Source organism: Octopus sinensis, linkage group LG3 (assembly GCF_006345805.1).
Source record: "Octopus sinensis linkage group LG3, ASM634580v1, whole genome shotgun sequence".
Taxonomy (NCBI): domain Eukaryota; kingdom Metazoa; phylum Mollusca; class Cephalopoda; order Octopoda; family Octopodidae; genus Octopus; species Octopus sinensis.
Window position 1 is genome coordinate 149,214,849 of NC_042999.1, and position 12,240 is coordinate 149,227,088.

A 12,240-nucleotide genomic window follows, 5' to 3' on the forward strand; every position below is an offset into this window, starting at 1 on the left:
AATGTAGCTTGTAGTGTTCCTCCTGGTTTTATTGCAGGAAATATTGCCCTAAGATTTAGTGCTCAAAACCTTTGGTCCTCATTTAAAAAAATATATAAATAAATAAATAAATAAATAAAAAACAGTAGCTATTTCTCAAGGACTACTTGGTTGTTACATAATGTGGGTAAAATTTGAAAGGGTCAATAATAGTTTCAAATTTTGGCACAATGCCAGCAAGTTCAGGGGAAGGGATAAGTTAATTATATTGATCCTGGTGTTCAGCTGGTACTTATTTTATTGACCCCGAAAGGATGAAAGGCAAAGTTGACCTCGGCAGAATTTGAACTCAGAACATAAAAATGGACAAAATACTACTAAGTATTTCATCTAGCATGCTAATGATTCTGCCAGCTTGTTGCCAGTAGCTTAAGTTAATAACGGTAATAATTGTTTAAATTTTGGTATAAGGTCAGCTGTTTGGGTGTTCAGCTCAGTTGATTACATTGACCCCTGTACTTGACTAGTACTTGATTTTATCAACCCCAAAGGAATGAAGGACAAAGTTGTCCTTGGTGGGATTTGAGTTTTGCATGTAAAGAGCTAGAAGAAATGTGCTAAGCATTTTGAAGTGCTCATGGCTCTGGCATCATAATTTTAATGCTTACTTTTTCATGCTCGCATGGGTCAGGTGAAGAGAAATACAAACTCACACACACACAAACACACATATGACAGGCTTCTTCCAGTTTCCTATTTCTTTTACTACCCACAAGGGGCTAAACACAGAGAGGACAAACAAGGACAGACAAACAGATTAAGTCGATTATATTGACTCCAGTACGCAACTGGTACTTATTTAATCGACCCCGAAAGGATGAAAGGCAAAGTCGACCTCGGCGGAATTTGAACTCAGAACGTAGCGGCAGACGAAATACTCCTAAGCGTTTCGCCCGGCGTGCTAACGTTTCTGCCAGCTCGCCGCCCTTCCAGTTTCCGTCAACTAATTTCACTCACAAGGTATTGGTGGATCCTCAGAAATAGTACAGGACACTGTGCAGTGGGACTGAACCCCTAACTCAATGGATTGAAGGTGAATATCTTATCCACACCATCATACCTGCACGTATAGTTATTTGTACGTAGAATATAATTACAAGAATTTAAGGAGACTATTGATAGCCTGTGTCTATCAATGCAAGTCAATACAAAGAATAGAAAAAAACAAATTAAGAAGATAAATGATGTGTCAGTTAGTTTGCCTTGATATAATATCTACCATTTCAAAGGAAAAAAACGTCCTTCATTGGTGGCGTATACACTATCTCTTGCTGATAAAGATATTGTCTCAGCTGCTGATAAACTAGTAAAACCACATAATTTACATGAACTGTATTAAAAAGCAGAGCTGTGTTTTGTCCTCCATATAACTGAAACATTTTTGTGAGGCTACACAGCCTTATTGTTGTTTAGCTCCAGGCCAGCACTGGTTAAGTAAACCTATGATCAAAGCATTCCAACCATGACTATCCTGTCATTTGCCTAAGCAATGCTGCCCTTTAAGACTATATTATCCAATAAATTCCCTTTTTTAAGATGGTAATGTTTGACTGGAAGGAGATTTGGTTGCTATTTCTAGCAGGTCTAACTATCACAGAGAGACTCCTGCATAGTTGTACTATAGATTACCATTATACGATGCTGACTATGGAATATTTAAATATTATTTGAAATATATTTCTGGTATTTTAATATGTTGGTTGTAGTGATAAGTTTCCAAAATTCACACAGTCCTCCAGTGGATCATCTCATTATTTGTCTAAGAGCCCTTTGGGAGCTGGCATGCCATGATTGATTAAATATGTGATCATGGTACACTAGAACAATATTCATTTTTTGGGGGTTTAAAAAATATTTTTCCTTTTTCTTTTGACCTTCACATTTAAATCATTCTGAACTTCACCATGTAAAAGGGATAAGCTAAAAGATTAGGTAGACTGAAAATAACTATTAAAGATATATGGAATACAGAGAATTTCAGATTTGACACTGTTGGAGTTACTGACACTATGAGAATTGGGAGAACCAGGTAAAAACCAGCTTAAACAGGAAATAAATCAGCCAATCAGAATAGAGATTTCTCATCATTGCAGTATCGGTTTGTTTACAAACGTCTGCTCAGAGATAAGGTGTTCTTTGGAATAATTTTAATCAATTTTAATCAGGTGCATCTGGAGAGGAAATGCAAAAGTGTAGGATGTTCGCATCTGCAGAGATACTGCAGGAATTAGATAGACAGTTCTGATGAGGATGAATTAGAATTCAACAAATTTATCCCAAAGATGATTTAGAATCAGTTGATAAGTATGGAAGTTTTGAAGTTGAAGACAAAACAAGAGGTGTTATTCATGTTTCACAAACTGGAAGCAATATTACTGCAATAAAAGAAAGACTGGCAACACATCAAAATGTAATACTGGAATTAGACAGAAGACGTGTCAAGTTTAAATAAGAACCTAAGTTTTTATGCTTCTGTTAAGTTATTTTCAATAAATCCTTTTCTATTTGCAGAATGTGTGTTTTAAATAGCATTGGCTGTGATGCTCAAGTCCAAATGTAGGTTAAATTCCCAGGTAATCGCAATAGGCTTTAATGTAGCTTGTAGTGTTCCTCATGGCTCTATTGCAGGAAATATTGCCCTAAGATTTAGTGCACAAAACCTTTGATCCTCATTTAATAAAAAAACAAAACAAAAACAGTGGCTATTTCTCAAAGAATATTTGGTTGTTACATAATGTGGGTAAACTAACTATAAAACTACTACTTTGGTTTATTAGTTTATTGTTAAACAATGCGAGCAATAATCACTTTAGACCTTTCAGCAAGATATAATTTGATCCCTCTGCTGTATATGAAATTAGTAAAGCATTGCCTTTGAGCTGTCAACTCAATATGAGATTATGATTTCAGTTAATTATTACATACGGTGAAATTTTAGCTACTAGTTGCAAGCGAACACAAATCTTCTCTTTCTGCTGTCTAGTGTTGTCTTATAATTCAAGTGACTTTTACATCACAGCTACATATAATTAGTATTTTAATCATGACAATGCCGGTTTTATGAGAAAAATACTTGTTTGTGACTTTCTCCTTATTAAAATATTCCATCCTCATTCATAATGCAAAATGAAGATGTAAAAGAGAAAGAAGAGAAAGGAAAACAGAAGGACAAGGTCAGTAAATAATTATGTAGTGAGAAATGGTGATGGTTGTTAGGTGAAATATTTCTATGGAAATTATGCGGTACATGTTGTTGTTGTTTGGCTTAGTCTGATAACAATAGGATGCTGTCACAATACTAAAGAAGTCAAAAGATATGACTCTTTGTTAATTTGTCATATCTCTCAGCCAGCATACACCTGGTATTACAGGGCACAGAAACACCACTCTCCATATTAAACAACACCTTATTATTATTATTATTATTATTATTATTATTGAAATATGTAATCTTCAAATGGAGATAACACCTGCTTGACAAAGCCAACACACACAAACAAATTAATCATTCCATAACTGTTGATTTATGTTAAATAACAGCATAGTTTGCATTCCGGCAGGTGAGCTACAGAAACAAAGAAGATAACAAAAAAAAAACCAAAACAAAACAAAAAAATTCAAGGAGAAGATCTGATGAATACATTCTTCCCATGAGACTGAAGTGTGGAAAAAAAAAAAAAAAAAGACAGAGATTGTTTACATTTTTAGTTTACTCACAGTAAGGCTCAAATGGTGTTGTGCATAAAATGCACATTGTTTAATCAATGTGTCATAAAAAGTACAAATATGCAAATTAGGCTATTCATTAATGTACTAGCCTCATTCATGACTATTTTTTATAACAGCTGTCTGTGTTATGGATTAGGGAGGGAAGCTGGCTATGTATTCTGAGGAGTAGTTAACAAATAGTGAAACAGTCCATTAGGAGACTCCCTCCCTGTTTTTTGTGCATCAATAATACAGAAAGAATTTATTTACATTTTTAGTTTATCACAGTGAGGTTGTGTAATATTTAAATTTATTCCAGTTCTTTAGATTCACACTGTTTGCATTATATATATTATATATATATATATATATATATATATATATATATATATATATATATATCATGCGACTGTGATCATGTGACTGACCAGGCTATCAGATGTTGTGCATTTGCCTTGTTTTAGACTTCAAATGATGCCACCCTGCTGGGTAGGTGAGCAGGCCAACATGCCACCTCCTTGATTGAAAGGGAGTATTGGAACAACATGAAATGAAGTGCTTTGCTCAAGAACACGTGTTGCCCACTCAGGGAATTGAACCTATGATCTAGCTATCGTGAGAACAACAGCTTAACCACTAGGCCATGAGCCTTCATGCACATATTTATATATATATATACACACACGTGTGTATGCATGTAAGAGAAGAAACCTGTTGCATATGTATGTATTCACACACACACATACACGTGTGTATGTGCATGTGTAAGAGAAGAAACCTGTTGCATATGTATGTATACACACTCACACGTCTGTGTGTGTGTGCACATGAATGCATGTAGGTCTGTATATAGGATGGTACAGTTTCCATTTGCCAAATTCCATTTACAAGGTATTTGTCAATATTCAAAATTACAGTATAAGCCACTTGTCCAAGGTGTGACACTATGGGATTGAACATGAAACCATACTGTTGCAAAGCAAATTGTTTATTGTCACAGCCATGTCCACACTAGTGTAGCTAGAGTGTGTGCTGCCCAGGGCAGCCCTTCTGTTTGCTGCTTCTTCTTCTTTCTTTATGCCTTTAACCCTCCAATGCGGACTATAGGCCACTTATAGTTGAATTCCATGTCACATAATTTTTGGCTTCTGTACTTATACTCTGGCATGAATGTCCCCCTTTCTCTAGTTCCTTTTGTGTTGATCTAAGCCACGAGTTCTTAGGCCTACCTCTCTTTCTATATCCATCCGGTTTCCACTAGAAAGCACTTTTCGCTACATTTGGTGTGTCTTTTCTAATAGCACTACCAATCCATTTCCACTTTTTCTTAAATATTTGCTCCCTAATCGAAACTTGATTTGTTCTTTGCCATAGCTCCATATTGCTTATGTGTTTGGGCCATCTAATTTTAATACACTACGCAAGCATCAGTTGATGAATGATTGTATTTGCTTGTTTGACTTAACTGTTGTTTGCCATGTCTCAGCCCCATACAATAATACTGCTTTTACGTTAGTGTTAAAAATTCTTATTTTGTTCTTTTTTGCTGCCCCTGGACCCTGCAAAAAACACATATTGCCTACAACAGACTCAAAAGTGCTACCAACTTAAAAGTGCCACCCTGGGGCGGACCACCCCCACCCAAGCTACGCTAGTGTGTGTTCACATTTATTTCTTGACAAGATGAGTCAAATAAACATTTCTCTGTTATGACTTGAATCTAACATGTTTTACCTGTCAGTTGTAACACTTTTTTTAAATCCAAACATTCGAGAACATTTTGGTTTACTTTGTCTCAGACAGAAACTAGTCGTTAGCATTTAGTAAAAGAAAAATAAACCCAGTACAGTTCAGTTCATCTATCTGTTTGGCTGTAACAAAATAGCACCATGATCGTATTAACCTGTTTGTTACTATATTTCTGTTGGAATACACAGCCTTTGTGACAATTCATTTTGAAAATAATGAAGATTCTAGTAAAATACTATTATTATTAAACTGGTGTTTAGAATATAATTTAATATGAAATTTTTATAGGAGGTTTTGATTTAGATCAATTTAAAACAAACACATTACATCATAGAACCAGGGACAGTCTTGGGAAGGTTGTAAAACTTTCTAAGTCAAACAAGAATCCATGGCAACTGTATCACACAAAATATGAAGTATTAAAACTTCAAAAAATGAAATAAATTATAATTGCTATGAAGAAGAGGATAAATCCTGCCAGAAATATTAGACTTTTCTCCTAATTCTCCCACTCTTTTTCTACTGCCCCTTCTATTTTTTATTTCACAGTAAAATGATTTATTCCATTTTATAATAATAATAATGAAATTATTGTATACAGTGCTCAGGTGCACCACAACTTGTCAAAGGTGCGTATAAAGCATATGCAGTAATGTACAAATGTCTGGAAAGTGAACAGTGTATAAGTCAGATACATGCTTGCGTGTGTATAGAGAGGAGAAAATCAGGTGTAGTGTTGGTGAATCTTAGGAAGCATGGAAGTTTTGAGGGATGCAGTGCTCCGACAACCAACAACGGATGCCGGCAGTTTGTTCCATACTTCAGCAACTCTTAGCGTGAAAAAATGTTTCCGAAAGTCATGCAAAACTTTCTGTAAAAGTTTCTAAACTAATAAGGAATAAGCAATTAAGTGAAACTGGAAGACATGGTGGATCAAAATTATATAAAAACTGAACCAGACTCACTCACTCCAGAGTCAATAAATCATTAACTTTGTCTAATTAATGATTTAATTATCAATTAAATCATTAACTGGCAAGAATTTAGAGAAAAGAAGGGGAGAGGGAAAAATAAAGTCATGAACTAGTACAGTATTTAAAGGAATTAAATTCCTTCTTATTTAGAATGGAAACAAAAAAGGTAGAACATGTATTGATTGTCTGATTCTATAACAGCCAATCAAGGATTAGTGTCAAAATTTATTCTTAGCAGCAGAAAATACCTAAAACTGTTGCAGTCTTGTACAAACAAGGTAAATTTGAGTTATATTAATCAGTCATTGTAAAGTGCTGGTGTTTCAGACAGCTGAAGATAGCTAGAAGTGTGTGAAGACTGAATAATTTTATTTTTAGTATCAGGAGCTAATTGAAACAAGTAGAGATCAACAGAAAACAGTGGTTAAGTGTCATATTAATGAGACATATGAAATCTTGGTATTTCAAGCTGCTAACATTGGCATAAAACAAGAAGAAATAGTTTAATGAAAACTTGAATGTCCCATGGCTGCCAGTAGGTCTAATATGTATGTTGACATAGGTAGGATTCATAGGCTAATAATAGGCATGCAGAATAATTTATAGGCTAATAATAGGCACATATTCATTTGAATAGGAAAATAAGTGACAGGCAAATGGTTGGAAATGAATGATGCTACATGTATGAGGGGTTACACCCTTTTACAATAACGGCACAAAGTCAAGACAAGAAAACACACAGACACACACACACCGAACTTCTTTCAGTTTTCATCTATTGTACCCACAAAGCATTGGTTAACCAGGGGCTATAATAGAAGACACTTGCCCAAGGTGCCACATAGTGGGACAGAACCTGGAATTACACAGTTGGGAAGTGAACTTAACTGCATCAGGATTCTATACCAGGTTTAACAATATAAAATTATCTTTTGAAATGCAACCATGTGAGATGGCAGTTAATTTCAACAAAGCCTTCCAACATAAAAAAATTTTTTCACCACTGTCATGGGGACTCCCTCATTGACTTGTCTCTCTGAAGGTGATAAACTATGTACCAGCTATACTCTGAGGTTGAGTCAATAGACTCAATTCTTCCTCAAAAAATGTGATCTAGTAACATCAGTATGGTGGAATAGTAGATGATGACGATGATGATGGTGCCATTTAAAACGAAGCTGTTCTGGTGCCATGTAAAAAAAAAAAAAAGCACCTGTGTTTTTTACATAATAAAAATGAATGTCTTCAATGAAGAAATATCGTGAGTTGACAGCGAAGAGTAGTTGTGGTAGAATCAAATGTGGGGAAAAGTTGGAAATTCAGAACCAGAAATGTTGGATCCCCACACATGATATGGTGCCAGATGAAACCAACAATAAATATTCTTGCATTACAGACTCATTCAGTCTATGCAAACATGGGAGAAATATGGAGATAACGAAGAAGAAAACTGAAGAAAAGAAATACTGACAACTTGTCAAGGACTCATGTTCTTAGAAATGTTTTAATCCTTTAACCCTTTCGTTACCAATCCAGCTGAAACTGGCTTTGGCTCTACAAACAAATATCTTGTTTTTGTAAGTTTTGAATAAAAATCTTCCACCAAACATTAGTCATGATTTATGTTCCTAACACTAGATTAAAGATAACTAAGTTATTTTACTAAATTCTTTGTTATATTTAAAATTAATTGAAAGAAACACAGAGTATCTCAACAGAAATATAGTAACAAAAGGGTTAAAATATATAATAGAGAAACTAATCTTAACCCTTTCGATACCAACTTGGCTGAAACCACTTCTGATTCTGTAGTACAAATGTCTTGTTTTCATAAGTTTTAAATTAAAATCTTCCACCAGACCTTAGTCACAATTTATGTTCCTAACACTAGCTGAATGATAACTAAGTTATTTTACTAAATTCTTTGTTATATTTAAAATTAATTGAAAGAAACACAGAACATCCCAAAATAAATACAGTAATGAAAGGGTTAACATTTAAACTTGCTATATCTGGCCCAAAATATTCTACTTGTTTTATGATCAAACTGGCTAGATCTAGCTCTTCATGCTTAACCTACAATGCCATTATAGAAATAAACAATTACATCATCGAAATATCTTAGCTATGAGATTATGCATGATAATTCAAAACAATATGAAGAAATAACTACTACATTTGACTAAAAGACTAATCTGGATGCTAAACGATTGATGATAGTCTCTTCACTCACCAATTTCCCTAAGTGACATAAACTATTTTCCCATCTCTAAAACCCAGCCTTTACTCTGCCATCACAAGATTTTTTCCACAAGATTATCTGAATACTAATTAATCTGCTCTATAGCATCATGCAGCATAACAATCTCTTTTCTTTGCATTCTCTGGCACTTCATCAACTGGCCAGAGCTCTGCCAAGTCTATAATGACTGACCTTATTAGTAAATGTGCATCTCATTTGATTTTATCTGAGACAGCTAATCGATGAGCAGCCACCATGAGGTTGCTCAAACAGCTAAAAATAATAGCTGATTCTCTCTGTTATCTTAAAAAAAGAAGGACACAGTGAGTAATGCAGTCCTAGAAACTTTAATTTAATCACTTTAAAGCATGAAGTCTATATTAAAATCAGGGGCAATCTCAGGTAAATATAAAAAAATATAACCCTTGGTCTACTCAGTCAGGGTTGATTTGGGACCAAACAACAACAACAATAATCAATAGCATTCTGATATGTATGTCTTTCTATATTTTTTACACAACCGAATCTTCCCATCTACATACATACGAAGTAACCATCCAGAAAGTAAAGAATGTCTCTAGGAGAAGGCTAACTCGTATATAAAAGTTACTGTTTTACTGAGCCAGGTATGTTGCACTCTGGGTTTCAGGGTATTGTTAGTGAGAGTCATTGTTGAGTTGTGCAAACTGCACTTGACTTAAAACTCTTGCATGGATAGTGCTGACACCTGTTAGTGATGGTCATGCTCATCAAACGAATAGATAGCCATTATATATATATATATATATATATTACAAATCAAATGGAAATTGTAGTTGTGATACCTGTGCTGGTGGCATGTAAAAAAACACCATCTGAACGTGGTCAATGCCAGTGCCACCTTGACTGGTTTCTGTGCCGGTGGCATGTAAAAAGCACCAACCGATCATGGCTGTTGCCAGCCTCCCCTGGCACCTGTGCCGGTGGCACATAAAAAGCACCCACTACACTCATGGAGTGGTTGGCGTTAGGAAGGGCATCTAGCTGTAGAAACACTGCCAGATCAGATGAGCCTGGTGTAGCCCCCTGGCTTCCCAAACCCCAGTTGAACCATCCAACCCATGCTAGCATGGAAAACAGACGTTAAACGATGATGATGATGATATACACACATACACCCCCCACATACATACATGATGGGCTCCTTTCAGTTTCTGTCAATCAAATCTAATCACAAGGTCTTGGTCAACCTGCATCTATAAAAGAAGACACTCATGCAGAGGGACTGAATTTAAAATTGAGAAGCAAACTTCTGAATCCTACAACTGTCCCTGCACCTACAAGTAACTTTCAAGGTTGAGAAAATATAATTAGAAATACCTTAAATTTAAATAGTGATAACAAATAATAAACCCATGTAAAAGAAATTGATATAAAGAATGATAGTATTGTGATTCCTTATATGGACACTTACAGAAGCATTTCTCACAATGTCTCTCCAGCTATTCTCAATAAGAGATGGCGGCAAGCCAACGACGTCCTCAGAGTTCACAGATGGCAGCCTCTGGACATAATGTTTCAGTATATCATACATCTGCTCGAGTTTATCTTTGTCCTGTAAAATATACATAATAAAAATGGTTAATAAACACTAATAAGAGCAAAGTAATTCAAATATAAAGAAAGCAACAAGGGAAAAAAATATTAACAAAAATGACAAAATATGTGAACTTTAAATGTCTGCAAAGATATATTTGCCAGATCATCTTTCTCTTTCTCGCATTATGTAAAATGAACTCGTTAACTATCGTGAAAATATAATATCTTAATCTTGAAATGATTTTATAAATAACAGATGTCGTCAAGTGTAGGAAAAACAGCTTGGAAAGACTGAATTGTGGAAAGATAATCAAGAAGTAATTATTCAAAGAGAAAGACAACTGAAATATAATCACCAGCACAGAGAAATTTTACCAGTAACAGTAAAGGAGAGATTGGCGCAGTGTAAAAGAATGTTCAAATATATGCATGCTTCTCTAAGTTTATAAAAGCAATATAAACAAACCATCAAAACAAAAGAAAGGATTATTCTTAATAATTAAGATTATGATTATTTTTGGTATGATATTATCACTGAAGGAATGAAGATTGGCTAAGGTATCTCACTTAAAATATGTTTTGGCTTGATAACAGAACCAGAGAAGGTAAAATATATTCAGATCAAGTGCAATTTGGCAAGATATACAATCTGGGTAGTTTTGATACAATATAAATGCAAAGACATATTATAATGGGAGTTATTTACATTTAGATAGAAGAGAAGAGAGATAAGATATAATGATACTTGGCCTTAAAGAAAAAAAAATCAGTAAAGTCTTTGAATATGTCTGGTAGGAGAGTCTACTGGCAAAGTTGGCCCACCTACTAGCTTCATCCATCACTAACCAACTGGATTGAAAGATTTCAGACAGTTTATTTAATTGCATGTGTGAAGAGTGTTTTCTCTCATCTTTTATATTATTGACTTAAGAGTGCTTCAAAACTCAATGAGAAAACTTTTTTAGTGATATTGCCAGGAAAAAGAAAAAAAGAAAAAAAATATTCAAAAAATGCACGCAGCACACACTGAAAAGTGGTTGGAAAATGAGCAAAGAAAGCACAGAACTATCAGGGTCCTTTTATTTCTGTCTCAATCTGGCGACTATTAGACTTCTCTAATATTGGTGTCATGAGGAAATGGATTCAGTACACTCTGTGATGTGGTTGGCAAAAGGGAGAGCATGCAGCTGTAAAAACCAAGCCAAATAACATGTACTAGCACCAGTTTATGGGAAACAGCAGCTCCCCAATAAGAAATGATTCAGCCCATGACAATTCATCCGACCAATGCCAGCATGGAAAGAAAGAAAGAGAAGTGCTCTGGACATAGTCAATGCCAGATCTGCCTGACTGACTGGCTCCTGTACTGGTGGCACATAAAAAGACCATCCAAATGTGGCTGATGCCAGGTCTGCCTAACTGGTTCCTGTGCTGGTAGTGCGTAAAAAGCACCCACTACGCTCTTGGAGTGGTTGGCATTAGGAAAAGCATCCAGCTGTAGAAACTTTGCCAGATCAGACTGGAGCCTGGTGCAGCCTCTGGCTCTAAAGACCTCAGTCAAACCGTCCAACCCATGCCAGCAAGGAAAACGGATGTTAATTGATGATGATAATGAATACAAGATATGTGAATGAAAGTTTGATAGGCAGGAACTGTAAAGATGTTTGTTGAAACCATTCCTGTTAATGGGTGGAAGTACTAAGTCAGTCACCAGACAGGATGAAAAGTAAGCCAGACAAAATGCTACAAAGCATTTTGTCCAGAGTGCTAATGATTTTGCCAGCTTGCCGCCTTACCAAACAAAAGTAATAACGAAAAAATAGAAAGAAAGAAAAAAAATCTAGCACTTTAACAAAAGTGTCATGGCCAATATAATCCAGCCACCTTACTAAGAGATTAATGACATCTATCCTGTCAGCTGCACCCTGGTTCTGTGTCCATGACCAAGTT

The 12,240-nt window shown here is 35.3% G+C and overlaps 1 protein-coding gene across 2 annotated transcripts in view; it reads right to left on the minus strand.

Annotated features, from left to right (window-relative positions):
- Positions 1–12,240, minus strand: part of LOC115209616 — a 348,899-nt gene that overhangs the window by 32,008 nt on the left and 304,651 nt on the right. For both annotated transcript variants that reach the window (XM_036501478.1, XM_036501479.1), the window contains exon 11: positions 10,166–10,306. In XM_036501478.1, coding sequence (XP_036357371.1) covers positions 10,166–10,306 — 141 coding nt within the window. The remainder of the gene's footprint in view (positions 1–10,165; positions 10,307–12,240) is intronic.